Source organism: Nyctereutes procyonoides, unplaced genomic scaffold (genome assembly GCF_905146905.1).
Source record: "Nyctereutes procyonoides isolate TBG_1078 unplaced genomic scaffold, NYPRO_anot_genome, whole genome shotgun sequence".
Lineage (NCBI taxonomy): Eukaryota > Metazoa > Chordata > Mammalia > Carnivora > Canidae > Nyctereutes > Nyctereutes procyonoides.
This window is the reverse complement of record NW_026575128.1, coordinates 2,931,372-2,953,673: the sequence shown is the minus strand read 5'-3', so window position 1 is coordinate 2,953,673 and position 22,302 is coordinate 2,931,372. Positions and strand designations below refer to the sequence as shown.

The 22,302-nt window shown below is 46.0% G+C and overlaps 1 protein-coding gene and 1 pseudogene across 2 annotated transcripts in view; both read right to left on the bottom strand.

The window, feature by feature from the left end:
- PPT1 (palmitoyl-protein thioesterase 1) overlaps positions 1–17,811 on the bottom strand; it is a 28,795-nt gene extending 10,984 nt beyond the window's left edge. For both annotated transcript variants that reach the window (XM_055341557.1, XM_055341558.1), the window contains exons 1-5: positions 17,675–17,811; positions 13,190–13,299; positions 12,625–12,752; positions 12,029–12,099; positions 9,634–9,736 (exon numbers count right to left, since the gene is read on the bottom strand). In XM_055341557.1, coding sequence (XP_055197532.1) covers positions 9,634–9,736; positions 12,029–12,099; positions 12,625–12,752; positions 13,190–13,299; positions 17,675–17,798 — 536 coding nt within the window. In that variant the 5' untranslated portion in view covers positions 17,799–17,811. The remainder of the gene's footprint in view (positions 1–9,633; positions 9,737–12,028; positions 12,100–12,624; positions 12,753–13,189; positions 13,300–17,674) is intronic.
- Positions 17,812–19,624: 1,813 nt separating this feature from the next.
- Positions 19,625–19,722, bottom strand: LOC129520971 (U6 spliceosomal RNA; annotated as a pseudogene).
- Between the last annotated feature and the right edge of the window lie 2,580 nt (positions 19,723–22,302).

Below are 22,302 nucleotides of genomic sequence, written 5' to 3'. Positions count from 1 at the left end.
ATAAGCCACAGGCTAAGAGAAGTGTAACATATGTAACAAAGAAAAGGCTTAATAATAATATATATGCATGTGTGTGTATACAATACTTAAAATCAGTAAGAAAGGAGGAGACTCAGTGGTTCAGTGGTTGCTCAGTGGGTGGCTCAGTGGTTTAGCGCCTGCCTTTGGCCCAGGGTGTGATCCTGGAATCCTGGGATCGAGTCCCCCATCGGGCTCCCTGCATGGAGCCTGCTTCTCCCTCTGCCTGTGTCTCTGCCTCTCTCTCTATGTCTCCCATGAATAAATAAAATCTTAAAAAAAAATCAGTAAGAAAAAGACAGCACCCAGCAGAAAAACAGGCGAAGACTAGAATAGGCAATTCACAGAGAAGAGAGACCTGAGTAGCCAACAAACAGGAACAGATGTTCAAGCTGCCTAAGAGGACGTGCGGGTTGGAATGTGGAACCTTCCCACATGTATCTCTGACTGGCAGACGTGCCACAGGCACAGGATTAAAAGACTGGGGAAAACAGGAACGCTCGCACTCTGTTGGTGGGAACAGAAACCAGCACATCCACCTTGGCAATCCGGAGTCAAGTCTAAAGTGCACACGCTCATCACTGTAATCACAGCAGTTAACACGCACCGACTCTGAAGTACCGTTCTCAGCGCTCTACACTTATTGACTCATTTAACCTTCTCTACAAGCCAGGATGTAAAATTTGTCCTATTTTACAGATGATGAAACTAAGGCACTGAAGTTAAGGAGCATTCCCCAAATTACCCCATAAATAACTGCGAGTCCACAGTCGTGAATTCCACTAGTAGATAAATTCTTGTTCGTTGGGATTGTTAGGTAATAGAAAATATGTATTATGAGGGGTGCCTGGGGGTCTCAGCGGTTGAGTGTCTGCCTTTGGCTCAGGGCGTGATCCCGGGGTCCCGGGATCGAGTCTTGCATCAGGCTCCTTGCAGGGAGCCTGCTTCTCCCTCTGCCTGTATCTCTGCTTCTGTGTCTCTCATGAATAAATAAGATCTTTTAAAGAGAAAAGAAAATACATATAATGAATGGTCTCCAGCCCTGGTTCCTGGCACAGAGCTCCTAAAACCCTTGTAATTTCCTAAGTGGTAAGAATATGAGGAACAGGGCAGCCCAGGTGGCTCAGCGGTTTAGTGCCGCCTCCAGCCCAGGGCCTGATCCTGGAGACCCTGGATTGAGTCCCACGTCGGGCTCCCTGCGTGGAGCCTGCTCCTCCCTCTGCCTGTGTCTCTCTTTCTGTGTCTCTAATACATAAATAAAATGTTAAAAAAAAAAAAAAGAATACGAGGAACATCTTTTGTTCTGTGGAGGTGGCCGCGGGTGGGCTCCTGGGTGGCTCCTGAATGGAGCTGCTCACCAGAAAGACCAAGCCTCCACCTGAAGCTCGGAATTTTCTGCCCTGCTTCCTATGCTCCAGAGAGCAGAGGGGGGCTAGAAGTGGAGTTAGTGACTGATCATGGTTACATGAAGAAGCCTCCATAAAATCCCAATAGTAGGGGTTCAGAGAGCTTCCAGGTTGGCAGACACACCCACATCAGAAGGGTCTGCACCCCACCTCCTGCACTCGGGACCCTCCCAGACCTCACCAATGTTATCTCTTCAATCTGGCTGTTTGTCTGTGTCTTTTTTTTTAAAAAAAAAATTATTTATTTACTTGAGAGAAACAGCAACAGTGAGAGGGGGAGGAGCAGAGGGAGAGGGAGAAGCAGGTTCCCCGCTGAGCAGAGCCTGATGCGGGGGCTCCATCCCAGGACTCTGAGATCATGACCTGAGCCGATGCTTAATGGGCTAAACCACGGAGGAGGTGCCCTTCATCTGTGTCCTTTATCACACCCTTCAACAAACTGGTAAACATGTTTCCTTGAGTTCGGTGAGCCTCTCCAGCAAATCAGTCATCAGAGGTTGTGGGGTAACCTGGACACACACCACTGGCGACAGGAATGTGGGGAGAGGGCAGGCTTGCAGGACTGAGCACTTAATCTGTGGGATCTGACGCCCTCTCCAGGTACGCAGTGTCAGACTGAGAAATTGTAGGACACCCAGCAGGTGTCACAGAGGATTCCTTGGTGTGGGGAAAACCTCCACACATTTGGAGTGTCCTGTGTGAGTACGGTAGCAGCGTAAGAGTAAAGCTGACATGCGGGAACACAGACTAGGCTTTCCAACACAAGGATGCTCCCTCGGGGCACCTGGGGGGCTCAGTCAGGCATCCGCCTTCGGCTCAGGTCATGATCCCAGGGTCCTGGGATGGAGCCCCACATCAAGCTCCCTGCCTGGCAGGGAGCCGGCTTCTCCCTCTGCTCCTCCCCCCTGCTCATGCACTTGCACGCTCTCTAATAAATAAATAAAATCTTTTTTTATATAATTTTTTTATTTGTTTATGATAGTTAGAGAGAGAGAGAGAGAGAGGCAGAGACATAGGCAGAGGGAGAAGCAGGCTCCATGCACCGGGAGCCCGATGTGGGATTTGATCCCGGGTCTCCAGGATCGCGCCCCGGGCCAAAGGCAGGCGCCAAACCGCTGCGCCACCCAGGGATCCTTCTAATAAATAAATAAAATCTTAAAAAGAAAAGGATGTTCCCTCAAAGTTGTTTGTTACAATGAGAAACTAGAAATGCCAAAATGTTTGCAATATTGAAATCAATACACTGTGATGAAGTCAGAATACAGAATGCCACGTAGCAGTCAAGAGGAATGAACTAGATGTATATATATTATTAAACAAATATTGAGTGAAAAACTCATGTGCAGAATGAAGTGCCCACAATATCTGTTACATAACATTTAAAAAAAGATTTTATTTATTTATTCATGAGAGACACACAGAGGCAGAGACACAAACAGGCAGAGGGAAAAGCAGGCTCCCTGCGGGGGACTCAACCCTAGAGCCCCAGGGTCACGTCCTGAGCCCAAGGCAGATGCTCAACCACTTAGCCACCCAGGTGCCCCTATTATATAACATTTTAAATATACAAAATAAGGCTATGTATGAAGGATATATATGTATTTAAATATAATTTTTTTTTCTTAACGGGCAGAAAGGATCTAATACTCTAATTTCTTGACAGTGGTTGTCACTATGGGGGGGGGGGCAGGGAATGGAACCTGGCAGAGATATGTAGAATTCAGTATTATCTGAAATGTTTCTGTTCTTAAAATATTGGAGGCAAATATGGCAAAATATTAATTTCAGGTCTTAGATGATGTCACTCTCTAGACTTTTCTGAACCGCTGAAACGTGCCTAAGTGGATGCCTCAGTATTTCCAGAAAGGGAAGTGGCAAGTTGAGGGTGGAGGTGTGATGAGAGTGGGACACCTGTGGATAAGCACACGGTGGGAGCCCCGGGGCCACCAGGCTGAGGGCCACCTGGGAGGGCAGGGCTGGCACAGGGGAAGAGGAGAGGCCAAGGCCAGAGCGACGCTGCAGCACCCGCCGCGGCCGGCATGGGTGCCATGGGCAGGGTTATGAAGGAGGAAATCGAAGGGAGGAGAAGCCCAGGAAGGGCCACCAGCAGCTCAAAGCGGAACCAGAGGGCAGATTTCACATCCACGAAGCGAGAGAGAACGGTCCCACTCACCATCCTCACTGCTGGCCCCACCGAGCCAGGGGTGGGGGCTCGAGGAGACCCTCTTCACAGGCTTCCCAGGGACTAGATCAAACTTGCTTTGTTAAGGTTGAATGATCTGAACAGGGCAGAAGACTTCGGCGGTCTCTGCTGAAATCAAAATTAACTCTCCCCTGGCTGGAAACCACACCCTTCCGGGGCCCCCCTTCTGGTCACAGGGGCGGGCACAGTTGTACCATGTGGTCTCACTTTTCTGGCCGCAGCCAGTGATGGAGATCTGACCTGAGCTGGGACACGGTCCCTCCCCCAAGAATCTGGATCGGGCCTTAGAGATTCCAGCACCCCGCCCCCCAGATAATATCCTAAGCAGAGATCATGAAAAACTTGGAAGCTGGGGGTACCTGGGTGGCTCAGTTGGTTGAGTGTCAGACTCTAGGTTTCAGTTCAGGTCATGATCTCGGGGGTCATGGGATGGACCCCAAGGTGGGCTCTATGCTCAGCAGGGAGTCTGCTTGAGGAGTCTCTCTCCCTCTGCCCCTCCTCTGCTCTTGCAGGTGCGTGCACTCTCTTTCTCTTCAAAATAAATAAATAGGGATCCCTGGGTGGTGCAGCGGTTTAGCGTCTGCCTTTGGCCCAGGGCGCGATCCTGGAGACCCAGGATCGAATCCCACGTCAGGCTCCCGGTGCATGGAGCCTGCTTCTCCCTCTGCCTGTGTCTCTGCCTCTCTCTCTCTATCTGTGTGACTGTCATAAATAAATAAAAATTTTTTAAAAAATTAAAAAATAAATAAATAAATAAATAAATCTTTAAAAACAGAACAACAACAACAAAAAAAAACAAATTTGGAAGCTGGGCAAAGCCACCTTTCACCACGTGGGTGGCTGGAGAGGCTGGTGTGCATAGACACAGAGGCAGCAGCAGAGCCAGCTGGAGAGAAGGACCCAGCTCTCGGTGGCTCCCATTTCTTGATTCCCTCTGAAACCTTGCGCACCAAAAGACTATGAATTTCTTTAAAATTTTACTCAGGGGACAGCCCCGGTGGCTCAGCAGTTTAACACCGCCTTCAGTCCAGGGCATCATCCTGGAGACCCAGGATTGAGTCCCATGTTGGGCTCCCTGCATGGAGCCTGCTTCTCCCTCTGCCTGTGTCTCTGCCTCTCTCTCTCTCTCTATCTCTCTCTGTGTCTCTCATGAATAAATAAATAAAATATTTAGAAAAATAAAATAAAATAAAATTTTACTTTGGTTTGCTTTGGTTATTGTCCTGCAGCCAGAACCTCCCTGGTAAAAAGGACAGCGGAGGACCATCCTGCCGGAACGCGGTCTCCTTCTGTCCCTTTCCGCCCTCACCACCCCCTTCTCGCCTCTGCTGGGGCCACCTGCCTCTTTAAGTCTCATGTTGGCCATCTGCTAAAAAGAGATATACATAGAAATACAAAGAAATTTCAAAAAAGAAAAAGGAACTCCATGAAATTAGAAAAGTATCAATCTGTAATTGAGCCACTGGGAACTCAGACAGCATTTCCCAGGGAAACCGTGGTATCAATGCTGAGCTGTATCCTGGCTCGTTCAGCTACGATGTTCTGAAAAGTATCTCGGGGCGCCAAGCGTCTGCCTTCGGCTCAGGTCATGATCCTGAGGTCCTGGGATCGAGCCCCGCAACGGGCCCCCTGCTCTGCGGGGAGCCTGCCTCTCCCTCTCCCTCTTCCCTGCTCACGTTCTCACTATCTCTGTCTCTCAAATAAATAAAATCTTTAAAAAAGGGAAAAAAAAGTATCTCAGGTCCTTCCAGTTCCTTCCACTTCACTGTGGCCGCCCCGGTGTCCACGCCATCATCACCTCTTACCAAGACACTGCAGCAGCCTGTGCTTTTCCTCGACCCGCTTTCCAATCCCTCTCCACAAGGCAGTGGAGACCTTCCAAACACAGAAATCAGGCCATATTATTCCCTGGCTTCAAACCTCCCGAACTACCGATGTGACCTGCACGTCCTTGCGGGTGGCCCCTGTCAACTCCTATTTATCACTCAACCTGTCATCAGAGCCTAGAACAAGCCAAACGTGACTGAGGATCAGGCCTTGGGGCCTACTGTTCCCTCGGCCTGATGGCTCTCTCCTTAGTCCTCCCACCTCTTCATCCTTCAGACCCCTGTGTGAAGACCACTTCTCCGAAGGCCATTCTGTCCAGAAGAGGCACCTCCTCCTCTCCTCAGCGTGCTGCTCACTCCCACTACGGTCTAGCACCATGAGGTGACCCAGGGCCTCTGTTTACTCGGCACTCCTCTTTCCCCACTGCTACGTTCCTTCAGGAGCGCAGGGAGCCTGTCTTCTTCTCCGCTGCATCCGTAACACATGATGAAATTATGAATGAAGGGGTGCCTGGGTGGCTCAGTGGTTAAGTGCCTGCCTTGGGCTCAGGGCGTGATCCTGGGGTCCCGGGATCGAGTCCCACGTTGAGCTCCCCACAGGGAGCCTGCCTCTCTGTGTGTCTCTCATGAATAAATAAATAAAATCTTTTTAAAAATTATGAATGAAATACTTTAGAGCTGCAACTAAAAATAAACCCTGCAATGCTTATAAACAAAGGAAACAGGAAACTCAAGTTGAATAAATATTTTAAACACAGCACCACTAGTGGCTGACAGCCCGACCTGCCTACTTAGTAGGAACTGAGGATGCTGGGGGTGAGGACGAGGCTCAAAGCCACATCGGGCCACACGGTGGGCCCACAGCCCACACCCGTCCAGAAAGAGGGTCATTCTCTGCGTGCGTGTGTGCGTGCGTGTGTGTGTGTGTTCACGCGCCTGAAGAGGCCTTTATTTTGCCTTCACGTGTGGCTGCTACTTATAGGTTTGGCGCAGAACTCTAGGATAGAAATCACTTTCCCTCCTTCCGTGGCTGTTAGGAACAGACCTGTGGGCGGCCTCCCTGGGGTCTATTCTCTAGGGTGCTGCTCCGAAGGCTCCCAGGAGTGTGCCCCAGGGTGAGGCTTTTCTCATTCCCTGCCCTGACCACTCAATGAGCCCTTTCAATCTGGAAACACGTCCTGTCCTGTCGTTCTGAGAAACTTCCTTGCGTTGGCTTCTCAGCCAACTCCAATCCAATCTTCTCCTCCAGGCTCTTTTCGGAGCTCCTCTCCAGCAGATCTGGGGCTTCCACAGGGGCTCCTTTAATTTTATCAGTTCTCTCCCCTTTTATAACCCTCTTTGAGTTTTTGTTCTAATTTCTAGTAGGAGATTTCTTCAAGTTTATATTCCCATATCGCTCACCAGTTTTTTACTTTGGTCATCTTATTTTTAATTGCCAGGAGCTCTCTTACTCTCCGATTGTTGGTTTTATTCACATTCTTTTCTGGTGTGACAGATGCAATTGCTCATCTCTAAAGATAATTTAAATGTAGGCTTTTTCTTTTTTTTCTTTTTTTAAGGTTTTCTTTGGCTCCTTGAATTGCCGTCCTTTCCTTCCAAGTGGCTTTTGACTTTTTATTGGTTTCAGTCTGTTTTTCATGCTAGAAGCTTCCCTCAGACGTCTGGCTGGGCATGCCTGGCCCATAGTTCATATGGAAGCGAGGCGCTACAAAGCTGACTGGAACCTCCTCATGCGACAACAGAGCTTACCTCCTGGGGGCGTCACCTCACAGTGGTCCACAGGAATCCTGATTTCTTGGAGGACTCTGAAACATCAACCTGTAGATCTTTTCTCTGGGGCCAGTCAGGTTTTCCAGAGACGGGTCCACTAAATATCAGCCTAGCAGGTACTAGGCCTCATTGCTCTCATTCTGGAAGCTGAGTGGGAGGAAAGCAGAGTGGGAGGGAACGGGGTTTCAAAGTGGTGTCTCACCACCATCCTGTGCTTGGTATCTCAGAGTCTGCTACTTCTCTAAATTGCTCCGGAGAATAAATTTTGCTTCTCCTGTCACAGTGAGGAGCAGTCATTTGCACTTACGGGAACTGGGAGTTTGATCATTCCTTATATAGAAATGATTCTTTTTTTTTTTCCAACAAAAAGTCCTGTTTTTAGCTCCATGCACTTATCTCTACCTTCCAAAGGATCTTATGCATCTAATTCCTGACCCTCTCTGGAGCTATAAAAAGTGAATCTGCTTCCTTCTTGTCAGTGCATCCTTCTACAGACATAAAGGTTTCAGCTTTTTCTGCTCTGCTGAAAGTTATCACTTATTCATCCACTTTCTATCTTTCAAAGACATGTTGACGTCTTTTATCGTCTCCTCTCTCTACTGTTCTCTTGGCCCTTGTGGGTTTATCACTTCTTATTCTTTTGCTACCAGGTTATTGCTACAGTTTAAGGAGGAAGTGAAGATAAACACGTCAACCTACCACTTTTAATCAGTACTTAGATGTTACCGTCTCCTTCCCACCCACGACTGCTCATTTATAGTCACTAATAATTCTGAGGGCCAGGGGCTGTGTTTGGTTCACAAAAGAAACACAAAGAAAGAAAAGGATGAATTTTTCTGAAGCATCTGGAAAGATAAGAATACTGAGTAAAGAATAAAGAAAAATGGAGGCGCCTGGGTGTCTCAGTCAGTAGAGCATGCAAATTTTGATCTTGGGGTCCTAAGTTCAAACCCCACACTAGGTATAGAGCTTACTTAAAAAAAATAAAATTCTTAGTTTCCTTCACTGACGATCAAGTGGCTCTACTGACCTAACACAGCTTTGTGGCCCTGCGCATGGCCAATGGGTAAGAAAGGAAGAAAGTTCCAGCTGCAGGTTGCTTCCATGTATGAATCACTGGCAAGACTGAACCTAGGAAGATGGCTTCAAGGAAGTGCTGTGATGAAGAACTGTTATTAGACAGGAACGATATGCTTGGAAAACCCATAGGCTAGCTGCTGTAGCCATACTAGTGGATCCCAAATCTCAGTAATCATCTACTCCAGACCCACGGAATCCAAATAAAATCTCTGAGCCCAGCGATAGAGCAGCAGGATCCATTTCCAATGAATTTCCCAGAGCTTCTGATGTAGAATTTAAGTTTGGAAACAACTGAAAAGTACACACGCCAAAAGTAATACTGTACATGTGTGTGTTTGGATATTTTTAGAGGAAGGTCAAGAGGGGCAAAGGGAGAGAGAGAATCTTAAACCCAGAGATTCCAATGAGGGGCTCAATCTCATGACCTGAGCCAAAATCAAAAGTCGGATGCTTTAACCAACTGAGCCACCAAAGCGCCCTGTGATTCTGTATATTTTTAAATATCTGAACACATCTGAATGTTGGGACTAATGATGTAGGAGGGTAACCTCTCGCTGGTAACAACCCAAAGAATCTGTCCTCCAAATATGCACAGTAATTCCTTAGGCTTGGTACTTTCTAAAGGCTCTTTTGTTTGTTTGTTTTTTTGTTTTGTTTTTTAATTTTTATTTATTCATGATAGTCACACAGGGAGAGAGAGAGAGAGGCAGAGAAGAGACACAGGCAGAGGGAGAAGCAGGCTCCATGCACCGGGAGCCTGACGTGGGATTCGATCCCGAGTCCCCAGGATCGCGCCCTGGGCCAAAGGCAGGCGCCAAACCGCTGCGCCACCCAGGGATCCCTGTTTGTTTTTTTTTAAAGATGGAAATTTATTCTGCTGTAATTATATTCTGTATTTTTTTTTAAGTACCCTCAAAACCAAAACAAAACCATCTAGGGGCACCTGGGTGGCTTAGTCAGTTATGCATCTGCCTTTGGCTCAGGTCATAATCTCATGGTCCTGGGACAGCGGAGCCCCACATCAGGTTCTCAGATCAGCGGGGAGCCTGCTTCTCCTTCTCCCTCAGCCCCTCCCCCTGCTCATGCTCTCTCTCTCTCACATTCTCTCTCTCTCATAAATAAATAAAATCTTAAAAAAAAAAACCCTCCCTGTCTTTTTAAAATTAGTATTAGAACAGTTCTAGGCTTCTCTAGACAGCACATAGGTATTTACAAAAAGCCTCTCATGTGAGTATCCGTGGCCACTACTCCTGGAATCACTGCTGGAGAGAAAGTCAGCATATTTTCACACAGTGACAGTTCTGCATCCTTTTCAGCCAACCATACGTACCGTTCTTGAATAGCTTTGTTGTAAGCCCCAGCATTCAGTGTTTTTCTGATCAAGTCACAGATGTGAGAGCTCTCCCCTGGGCACCGAGGGAGTCCATAAACACCTAGAGCAGCAGAAAACAAAATCCATTCATCCCTTCAATAGTTGTGTATCAAATACCTACTAAGTACAAGGCACTGTGAGGAACAAAACACACCAGAGCTGCCTCTGGTCTCATTCATTTATTCTTCAAGAAAATAATGAGCTGAGAAGCCACACCATGCCCGGTTTCCCCCTGGTGCTCCTACACTCTTTTCTGCCCAAGGCCTTGGCACCAGCTCTTCCCTGGGAGATGTGCTTCTCTCACTGCTTCAGTGGTTGCACTCATTTCAGCTCTCAGGTCTTAGCGTAGGGAGGTCACATCTGACAACCCTAATTCAAGTGGTATCCACCCCCCTTCCCTCTCCTCCCTCAGTTACACCTTCCATCCTATCCTCATCATCCTCAGCAATATTTTCAGGGGTACCAGGCATAGTTCAAAGCATATATTGGCAGTAATTCATTTAATCCTCACAGCCACCAAGTGGAGTAGAAATCAGTATTTGCTCCATATTGCAGATAAGAAACTTCAAAACAGAGAGGTTAAATACTTTGTCCAAGATTCAACAGTAAGTATAGAGCCAAGATATGAACATAGGTAGCTTGGCTCCAGAGCCCACATCTTTCTTTGTCTTTTTTTTTTAAAGTAGGCTCCACTCCCAGTGTGGAGCCCAACAGGGGACTTGAACTCACAACCCTAAGATCAAGATCCTGAGAGAGAACAAGAGTCAGATGCTCAACCAACTGAGCCACTAAGGCACCCCCAGAGTCCATATCTATTCTGTCCTTCAAGTATTATCCTGTTTTTTTCTTTAAATATGCTCCAGGCCCAGCGTGGAGCCCAATGCAGGGCTTAAACTCACCACCCTGAGTTCATCTTGAGCTGAGATCAAGAGTCGGATGCTTATCCAACTGAACCCCCCAGGTGCCTCATACCCTATTTTTTTCTTGATCATAGTTCCCACTATCTGTATTTATTAACTTGCTTCATCGTCTATTTCCTAAATCCCCTCACTAGAATGGAAGTTTCCTGAAGATAGGGATCTTGTCTGTCTTATTTATAGATTTTCAGTAAATATTTGTTGATTGAATGAGTGAATGATAAAGTTCTTTTTATCAACTTGCATTTGAATAATACTTGTGTTTTTAAAAAAGTATTTTTCTACTTATTATCTCACTTCATCCTCTGAAAAATTCCCACAAGATGGGCAGGGGCTTCTATCACTTTCCCTTAGCTGCAAAAGGGACCTAAGGGGGACACCTGGGTGGCTCAGTGGTTGAGTGTCTGCCTTCGGCTCAGGTCGTGATCCCAGGGTCTGGAATGGAGTCCCACATTGGGCTCCCCGTGGGAAGCCTGCTTCTCCCTCTGCCTATGTCTCTGCCTCTCTCTCTGTGTGTCTCTCAAGAATAAATAAAATCTTTTTAAAAAAAGAAAAATAAAATAAAAAGGACCGAAGGTCCTAAATTACTTGCCCATCAGCAACAGTTAGCTGAGTGGATCAATTTCTTGATTATCAGGAGAACCCTTCTGCCCCTACCCCATGCCAGCTGATAGCTATATCCATGAAAACAGAGATAAAGTTCTATCCCAAAGACACATCCTTCCCCAAAAGTGTATTATTCTGCCTAAAGAGAAGACCTACTATTTTTCAAAGGATTTAATTTCCACTTTTACTTTACAAACAAAAAAGCTTACATGCTATCATTTGCCTGAGCATAGATTCAATAGGACATCACCAATGTCAGAAAACAGGAAAGGCAGGGCACCTGGGTGGCTCACACAGTTAAGCATCTGCCTTCAGCTCAGGTCATGATCCCAGAGTCCTGGGATCAAGGCCTGTGTGGGGCTCCCTGCTGAGCGGGGACTATGCCTCTCCTCCTCCCTCTGCCCCGCCCCCACTCATGCACGCTTTCTTTCTCTCTCTTTCAAATAAATAAATAAAAATCTTAAAAGAAAAAAGAAAAGAAAGAGAACAGGAAAGGCTGTTGGCCTTCCCTGACTCAACCCCTACCTGCCACGAAGCTGCAACCATCTCACCTCACCTCCACATCAAGCTGGAGAGAAACAGATAGCAACCTACTGATTTCACCTGTGTTCTTGGCAGCAGCCAAGAACTAGATAGTCTTCTAGTCTAGAGACTCTAGAATCCGGAGTCTCTTCCTATTTCTTTAATTCTGGCTACTTTGTTATAAGCTGGGAAAACAGGATTTTCCAAGGATCACTGGCTTTTTGTACAAATAGAGCTACTGGAATGTTTTTAAATCAAGTTACGTGGATTAGAACAGAGAAAAAAGGAGGCAAGGAGGCCAAAGTTACCTTGATGTTGTCCCCCAATTGAGATCAGATTGATCATGGGAGGTGATGGGCATCTCTGAGCCACTGCCCTCCTGTGGGAAAAAAATTATCAGCTGACTGTCAGATAAAAATGTATCATCAACAACCAACTTCCCAGATTAAGCTACTTCATCCTCTGTGATTCCCCAAAGCCATGGGATGTCAGGATTTCCCCCAATATGGCCAAACACAAATCCTTCTTCTTTCATAGAAAATAAATTAAGTTCTGGGCAGCCGAGGTGGCTCAGTGGTTTAGCGCCGCCTTCAGCCCAGGGCCTGATCCTGGAGATCCAGGATCGAGTCCCACACTGGGCTCCCTACATGGAGCCTGCTTCTCCCTCTGCCTGTGTCTCTGCCTCTCTCTCTCTCTGTGTCTCTCATGAATAAATAAAATCTTAAAAAAAAAAAAAAGAAAGAAAGAAATTAAGGTCCATAAAGCTTTTCACATGGAGACATTTTAGAATAGTTTTCCTTCCAAGATAGATGAAGAGCTCAAAAGAATTCGAGGAGTGGATCTATCTGAATAAAAGAAAAAAAAATGAATTCCATGTAAGTGATACAACAAGAAAGGGACTTACAGAAATTGGCCTCCCTGAGAGAATCCCATAGCATTGTAGCCTTGCTGCAATTTAGGATCCTTAGCAAGAATCTGACACACAGTTGTTACTTGGGAATTGACATTCAAGAAGAAGCTGTTCTCCACATCCTAAAAGAGAAGCCACAGAGAAAGGACGGGATGAAAACCATGCATCTTCTCTAAGAGGCCAAACCTGGTTAGGTTGGAATTCCCACATGAACTACTCAAGAGCTAAAGTATCATTGTATGATCTGCTGCTAAAAATGCAAGGCAAAGCATTTGAATAGTACATTCTATGGGGCGCCTGGGTGGTTAAGTGTCTTGCCTTCAGCTCAGGCCATGATCTCAGGTGCTGGGCTCCCTGCTCAGCGGGCAGTCTGCTTCTCCTTCTCCCTCTGCCCCTCCCACTATTTATGCATGCACACGCTCTCTGTCTCTCTCTTAAATAAATAAATAAATAAATAAATAAATAAATAAATAAATAAATAAAATCTTTTAAAAAAATAGTACATTGTATGAAATCAGTCAGCAAACATTCAAAGGGTCAAAAGTGTAAAAGGCCTTACCTCCATCAGGGTCTTCCCAATCTCTAAAGATAAGACGTAAATTCCAGGTATTTTCTCCTCAACCATTTTTTTAATAGCTCCCATGCTTAAGGGATTACAACAGCTGTCTCCTAGACAACAAAGACAACAGTGGATACTCGTGAACCAAAATATTACACATTTTTTTAAAGTTCTATGCTTCAGGGGCACCCGGGTGGCTCAATGGTTGAGCATCTGCCTTTGGCTCAGGTCGTGATCCCGGAGCCCTGGGATCAAGTCCTGCACCAGACTCCACACAGAGAGCCTGCATCTCCCTCTGCCTATGTTTCTGCCTCTCTCTCTTCCTGTGTCTCTCATGAATAAATAAATAAAATCTTTAAAAATAAAGTGAAAGTTCTATGTTCCAAAGGGCATTATTAAGAACATGAAACATACATAATGGGAAAAAAATATTTGCAAAATACATATCCAATATGGGTAAACCCATATTAATACCAGGGATATATAAAGAACTCTTACAACTCGATAAGAAGTTAATCTAATTAAAAAATGGAAAAAGAATTTCAACAGACCTCTCTCCAGAAAAGATACAGATGGCCAACAAGCACATGAAAACATGCCCAACATTGCTGGTCATTAAGAAAATGAAAATCAAAACTTAAATGAGAGACTATTTCATACTTACTAGGATGGCTTTAATAAAAAAATTTTTTTAATTAAAAAATGGAAAGTAACATGTATTAGTAAGGATGTACAGAAACAGGAACCCTTGTACATTGCTGGTGGGAGTGTAATATGATGCAACCATTGTGAAAAGTTTGGTGGTTCCTCAAAAAAAGGTAAACCTAACAATTACCATATGACAGCAATTTCACCTCTAGATACCTACCCCACATAAATTAAAACATGCCCAACAGAAACTTGTACATTAATGTTTATGGCAGCATTATTCATAAGAGCTAAAGGGTGGAAATGACCCAAATGTCCATCAAAGAGTAAGTGGATAAACTGTGGTATATACATAGTGGAATATTATTCAGCCATAAAAAAGAATGAAACACTCAGGTGCTATAATATGGATGAACTTAAGAAACATTATTGTAAGCGAAATATGCCAAACACACACAAAAATCACATAACGTATGATTACCTTATCCAGAATAGGCAAACCTATAGAGGCAGAAAGCAGATTGTACATTTCTACAGGGTATTGGGAGTGCGGAATAGAGTGATTACTTAAGGAGTATCCCAGGTGTTTCCTGGGGTAATGAAAAAGTTCTGAAATTGGAGAGAATTGGTGGTTGTACAACACTGTGAATACACTAAATCCCACTAATTATATATTTTAATATGGTTAACCAATCATATGTTGAGTTCCACCCCAATTTAAAAAAAGAACACTTTTTGCTTGGCTCATGTTTATCAAGTAATAACAAACTTCAAAACCCCACACAATATAATTGGGACACCAGATTCACAATTGAAAAATAAGCAGAGGTGCACATTATGCTCCCTTATCATCTGGAACACTTGGGGTTAACAGACTCAAAAGCACTTAAGAGTAAGACTCAAAAAAAAAAAAAAAAAAAAAAAAAAGAGTCAGACTCAAGGCTAGGACCAGAGAAAGGAAGGCAAGTGAAGCACCCGGGACACCAAAATTGAGGTCCGTGCAAGCGCTGACCCTAAACTTCTACAAACTGGAGAGTGAATGCCGTCTTAAATTTTGCGCCATGGGGGCCTCCTTGCCTCATCCCACTCCCAGCCCTGCTTCCTGTTCCATGGAACCAAACTTAAAAACGGGAAGCAGGGATCCCTGGGTGGCGCAGCGGTTTGGCGCCTGCCTTTGGCCCAGGGCGCGATCCTGGAGACCCGGGATCGAATCCCACATCGGGCTCCCGGTGCATGGAGCCTGCTTCTCCCTCTGCCTGTGTCTCTGCCTCTCTCTCTCTCTCACTGTGTGCCTATCATGAATAAAAAAATTAAAAAAAAAAAAAAAAACGGGAAGCAAAGAGAAATAGGCTGAAGTCATTTCCCATTCTGAGCTTAATCATCACATTTCGAACCTAAGGGGAACCTGAAGAATTCATTTTTGAAAGAAAAGCTAAGGCTTAGAGCATCTTCTTATTTCTCCTGTAGTGACTTAACTCTGCTGCAATAGCCCCAGGGTGAGCACAGAGCTCTGTCTAGATTTGTGGACTCAAATTTCTCTCTCTCTCTTTTTTTTTTTTCTAATTTCTCTTTGAACAGTGTTCTTTAACAAAACTGTCATCCTCTTCATGCTCCGCAAACTGCCTTTATTAGGGTCATTAGTGGTCTTCACATTGCTAAACCCAATGACCCATTCTCAGCTGACCCGCTGATAAAACTCTATATAACTGATTACTCCTTCTGTATGGACTGGCCTTCCTGGACGTTACACTCTCCGGATGTCCCTCCACCATCACTGTCTCCTCAGCTAGCTCCACCTCATCTCCTCAACCTCCACATGTTGAAGGGCTCAATCTTCAGATCTCTTCCCTCCTGTGTACACTCAAGCCCATGATCCTGCCCAGTCTTGGGGCTTTAAACTCCAGCCATATGCTGAAGGCCCCCAACCTAAATCTCCAACCTGTTTATCTGTCCTGGACTCTGAACTCCAAACGCCCCTCCAATGTCTCCTGGATGTCTTAACAGGCATCTCACATCTAGAAAGTCCCAAAGCAGACTCTTGATCTCCCCACCCCAAATTTGCTGACCCTGCAGGCTTCCCCATTTGGGTATAATGACAACTTCAACCTTCTACTTGTCCAGCCCTAAACCCATGGGAATCACCCTTGGCTCCTTTCTCTCTCTCTCCTCCTGAATCTAATGCATTAACAAATTCCGTTTGTTCTGCCTTCAGAAGAAACTCACACTTTGACCACTTCTCAGCATCTCCTCTGTTACTATACTATTTCATGCCACCACCATCTCTTGTTTAAATTGCTGGAATAGCTTCCTAACTTGTTTCCCTGCAAATGTCTATAACCCACTATAGTCTTTTTTTTTTTTTTTAAGTAGGCTCCACACTGGGCTTGGAGCCCAACGCGGGGCTTGATCTCACTACCCTGAGATGAAGACCAGAGCTGATATCAAGAGTCAGATGCTTAAGGGACTGAGCCACCCAGGTTTCCCCAATCCATTCTTAATATAGCAACAAGACGGGGATTCCCTGGGTGGCTCAGTGGTTTGGGCCTGCCTTTGGTCCAGGGCATGATCCTGGAGTCCCCGGATCTAGTCCCGCATCGGGCTCCTGGCATGGAGCCTGCTTCTCCCTCTGCCTTTCTCTCTGTGTCTATCATGAATAAATAAATAAAATCTTTAAAAAATATATAGCAACCAGACTGGTGCTTTTAAAATGTAAGTTATATCAGGTCACTCATGTGCTCAAAACGCCTCAAGGACTACCCACCCATCTCTTTGTAGCCAACTCCCTTGGCAGGCCCAACGTTGGCACCCCCCTAACCTAAACCCCTATTTTCTTCTCCTTGCTCATTCAGTTCCAGGCCCACGGACCTAAATGTTGTCCTTCAACATATCAGACATATTTCCACCTCCCGGCCTTTGCATTTACTGTTCCTTCTACCAACTATCCACATGGCATCTTCCCTCACCCACTTCACATCTCCGCACAGATGTCACTTTCTCAATGAATCCTTTCCTGACCTTGCTTATAAAACTGCAAGCCCCCACCTCCCATATGTAGCCCCCTCCCTGCTTTATTTTTCTCCATTGCACTTATCACCATTTTACTTTAAGACCTGTCATTTTTGGGGATCCCTGGGTGGCTCAGCGGTTGAGCGCCGCCTTCGGCCCAGGGCGTGATCCTGGAGTCCCGGGATCGAGTCCCACATCCGGCTCCCTGCATGGAGCCTGCTTCTCCCTCTGTGTCTTTCAAGAATAAACCAATAAAGTCTTAAAAAAAAAAAAAAACCAGAGACCCGCCATTTTTTAATAGTCTGTCTCCCCCCCCGCCCCCCTCTACCCCCTCCCCGGCCTCCACCCCCCGGGGGGAGTAAGTTCCGCAAGAGCAAAAAATTTGCTCTGTTGGTTGTCGTACCATCCCGTAGGCGCTCAATAACGACGCGTTAAATGTAAAAAAAAAAAAAAAAAAAAAAAAAAAAAATGAACCCTAGGTGCCTAACAAATCTCCGTTCAAGGTGTGACTGAATGGGAGGATGTCCGTCCGGGTCCCGCAGCCTCCGCCGCCGCACCCGGACCCCCCCGGCCCTGAGGATTCCCCGCGAACAGCCCGAACCCCCCAGCGCGACGCACGGCTCCCGGCGAGCCCTCCCGGAAAGCCAGTCCCCGCTCCCGTCTCCCCCTTCCACCGCAGAGCAGCCCCCCCAAATCCTGCAGACGTCGGGCCAGCCGGGGGCCGCGCGACCACGGCCCTCACCCGGCACGCCCGCGCCCTGCAGACGCGAACCCAGGTCGGGGCGAGCGGGGCAGGCGCCAGGCCCCTCCGACCCCGCCGCTCTCGCTCACCCATCCCATGCCAGATCACCAGCGGCAGCGGCGCGGCCGAGTCCAGACGCCAGGGCGCCCGGGCAGCGCCGGACCCCGGCAGGAGGGCGACGGCCAGGAGCCACAGGCAGCTGGGCGACGCCATCTTGGTCCGATCACGTGACCGCCCCCCCCCCCCGGCCTGGCCTGGCCTCGGCGCCCGCTGGGGCGGCCCTTCCGCGCCTCGCCTCCCGCCGCGCTCCCGCCCCACGGAGGCGCGGGTTGCGTCGGCGCATCCTCCGCCGCGGGCCTCCGGCCTCCTGACAGCGCTGGACGCCCTTCTCCCCACTTTACAGGTCTGGACACTGAGGCAGCCGAGAATGTGAGACAGGTGCAAAGTTGGCAGGGCTAGCAAGTTGCTGGCAGGTGTTGCTCAGCCCCTGCGCTGGAGCGCCTTGGAGAGAAACATGCTCCGTGCAAGGAAGGTAGGAAGGGGGCATCTGGCTCCCTATTAGAAAATGAAGGGGGCAGCCCGAGTGGGGCAGCGGGTTAGCGCCTGCTTCTGGCCCAGGGCGTGATCCTGGGGACCCGGGGTCGAGTCCCCCATCGGGCTCCCTGCATGGAGCCTGCTTCTCCCTCTGCCTGTGTCTCTGATTCTCTGTGTGTCTCATGAATAAATAAAATCTTTAAAAAGACAAAAAATAAATAAATGCCTAGACACACGTGGGGCACCTGGGTGGCTCAGTAAGTGAGCATGTCTTTGGCTCAGGGCATGACCCCAGGGTCCTGGGATCGAGTCCCACTTCGGGCTCCCTGCTTGGAGCCGCTTCTCCCTCTGCCTGTGTCTCTGCCCCCCCCCCCCGCCGTGTCTATCATGAATAAATAAATAAAATCTTTAAAAAGAAAAGAAAATGGAAGGAGAGAGGTCATTTCCGGCCAGCACTACGAATGACCTGGTGTGGGGTATTTGTCTTGGATCGTGAAGGAAATGTGGGATTTCAACAGGCAGAGATGAAATGCAGGAGGACTGGAATGCGCCAAGACGGAGAGGTGGACATGGACAGGAATGGGGTGTATGGGGTGTTTTGTAAGAAAGGGCAGGGCTTCTAGACTGACACGAATATCTGTTGGATTTTTATTATTTTTTAAGTTTTATTTATTTATTCATGAGACACAGAAAGAGAGAGGGGCAGAGACACAGGCAGAGAGAGAAGCAGGCTTCATGCAGGGAGCCCGACGTGGGACTCGATCCCAGGACCCCAGGATCATGCCCTGGGCCAAAGGCAGACAGACGCTCAAGCGCTGAGCCTCCTAAAAAAAAATAAATAAAAAATAAAAACATAAAAAAGTAGCCTCCTAACCCTGTTTAGCATCCTGGGGGCATTGGTAAGTACATTTTAAAGTTTTTTGTTTTGTTTTTGTTTTTTCTTAAGTAATCTGCACCCAATGTGGGGCTTGAACTCATGACCCTGAGATCAAGAGTCAAATGCTTCACCAACTGAGCCAACCAGGTGCCCCTTTATTAGATTGGGAGAATAGATTAGGAACAAAGAAAGTTATTATTTATTTTTGCAAAAAGTATATATGTTACAGTGATGGTTGCATTTGTACCACTCTATATTTATTAAAAATCATTGGATCAGTGACGCCTGAGTGGCTCAGCGATTGAGCGTCTACCTTCCACTCAGGTCCTGATCCCGGGTCTGAGGATTGAGTCCCACATTGGGCTCCCTTCGAGGTGCCTGCTTCTTCCTCTGCCTATGTCAATGCTTCTCTCTATGTGTCTCCCATGAATAAATAAATAAAATTTTTTTAAAAATCATTGGATCATACACATGAAATGGGTGAATTTTATTGTACGTAAAACCTACCATAATAAAGCGGTTCTTAAAACATCTATTCACGTATTTCTAGATTTTTCACTGAATTTCTAATTTTCACTGAATTGCTAAAGCGCTGGCAAGGCAACAGAGTTTTCACTATTCACTTTTGGGAGGGGAGGAACGCTTCACCAATTCGTGAGTCATTGTGCAGGGGCCATGCTAATCTCCATATTCCAATTTTAGCATATGTGCTACAGAAGTAAGCACCACGTTTTACCTTTTTTTTTTAATGTGTATTTATTTATTTGAGAGAGAGAGAGAGAACACACATGCATGCTAGCAGGGAAGAGGAAGGAGAGAAGCAGACTCTGTGCTGAGCATGGAACCTGACTCGGGACTTGATCTCACAATCGAGATCATGACCTGAGCTGAAACCAAGAGTCAGCCGCTTCACTGAGCTATCCAGGTGCCCCACCACTTTTTACTTTTTATACATAAGTATGGCTTGAATTTTTACAACAAAAGATACATTACTTTTATTTTCTCCCCCCCCCGCCCCGGTTTTATTGATATGATTGACATACGACACAGTATTAGCTTAAGGTGTACATCATAATGGTTTGATAGAGATACCTTAACTTTTATAGTCAGAAAAAAATTAAGATGTACATACATCAAAGATATAATGAAAAAGTGTATAATGTATATATACATCAAAAATTATTATACTGTTTGAGACGCCTGGGTGGCTCAGCGGTTGAGTGTCTGCCTTTGGGTCAGGACATGGTCCCAGGATCAAGTCCCACATTGAGCTCCCTGCATGGAGCCTGCTTCTCCCTCTATGTCTCTGCCTCTCTCCCTGTGTCTCTCATGAATAAATAAATAAATAAAATCTCTTTAAAAATTATTATACTTTTTTATTAAGATAACGAAATAAAGCTTTCTCATAGGCTCTGTTTCCGCCAATACCTAAGAAAGTTAAAATTTCATCCACAGGGAACAAAGGGCCACAACTCAGTATCTTAAATGTCAACAGTGAAAGAAAGAAATAGAATATTCTGGTCTGGAGTAAATTAAGGCTCCCAGTCCTGCCTCCATTCCATCAAAATCCATATTGCTAGGTTCACAAAATCTTCGGAATCAATACATACATATGCACGTCTATTCCAAGAGAGAAGAGAATTAAGTAGTGTCTTTATCTTCAACCTCTTCTCTCCAGAGAAGTGAAAATGACTATCCGGGAGAAGGTGCAATGAGAAGTGGAGAGCAGGCTAGGTTTTTAGGTGGCTGTGATGAGCCCAGGAGAGCTAATACGTAATTGAGAGAGAGGATTCCAAGGACTGAGGCTCTTTCATGTTGGAATGGGATACAACAACTCCTAGTAGAGTGAACTCTGAAACAGACTCCTAAAATTTCAGAAAACATGGAAGACATAGAGGAATGTAGGTATTCTAATAAAGGGTGCCTACCGTTGCCCCTGAGTTCTGCCCTCTCTTTCAGACAAGCTTATAAATCATAGAAAAAGTGCAGGGCAGCCCCAGTGGTGCAGCGGTTTAGCACCGCCTGCAGCCCAGGGCGTGATCCTGAAGCCCCGGGATTGAGTCCCACGTCGGGCTCCCTGCATGGAGCCTGCTTCTCCCTCTGCCTGTGTCTCTGCCTCTCTCTCTCTCTCTCTCTCTATCTATCTCTATCTCTATGAATAAATAAATTTAAAAAAAAGAAAGAAAAAGTGCATACGGCATAAAATAACAGCCTTCAAGCTGCAGTTCATTAGGAAAACCAAGTTGGTTTCAGATAAAGTGGCAAGGAATTTAGGAGGCAAGGAGAGAAATCAAACGCGTTCACCCCAAGTGCTTTGAATTCTAGGAAAACCTACAAAGAAAATGAGCTCGATTAAAAACTCAAAAATGAAAATAATAATAATAATAAATAAATAATTTTAAAAACTCAAAAATGAGATAATTAAACAACTGAAAGAGATGAATAGAGAAATTGCACATCCAACAAAGCCAAGACCAAAACAATATCATTATAGAGCTAATAAATACATCAAAAAAGCAAGGAGTAGAGTAGACATGGCTGGAAATGGAATTATTAATGTGGAAAGATGGCTTGAAATAATCACAATAAAGGCAAATGAAAACCACAAAGAGATTAAAACGATCATCCCCGACCCAAACACTTTTTAATCAAATAGTTCAAAGTATCCATGTAGAAAGGCTTACTTCCTCTGGATTTGGTTTTAGGAGGAACCATTCAGTAAGAGACAAGTAGAGTTCTTCCAATTTAAGTCAACACCAGATTGTTATTTTAATAAACAGCCTCTGCAGCTTATTAATATTGTAACAGTAAGTGAGAACTTATAGAGCCTGAAATTCAGTGTGACTTCAAAGAGTACTGAAAGTTAGTAAGATACATATCCATTCCCTGAACAGACAAGGAACAGTGGGAACATGCAGTAGAACCTGAATTGCTCATAGGTTTCAGTTGTGTGTTGTTATTATTATTATTGCACACAAGAAATAAAACTGCTTTATGTAAATGAAAAATTTTTAATTAGGTTCCTTGCTATTATCTTAAAGATTTTACTTATTTACCTGACACAGAAAGAGAAAGAGCACAAGAAGGGGGAGCGGCAGGCAGAGGGAGATGGAGAAGCAGGCTCCCCACAAATCAGGGAGCCCGATGCGGGGCTCGATCCCAGGCCCCTGGGATTATGACCTGAGCCAAAGGCAGACACTCAACCACTGAGCCACCCAGGAGTCCCCTGGGTCATGACTTGAGCCAAAGGACTCAAAGCATCTAGCTGAATGAGCCACTCAAGGCACCCCAAGTTGCCTGCTATTA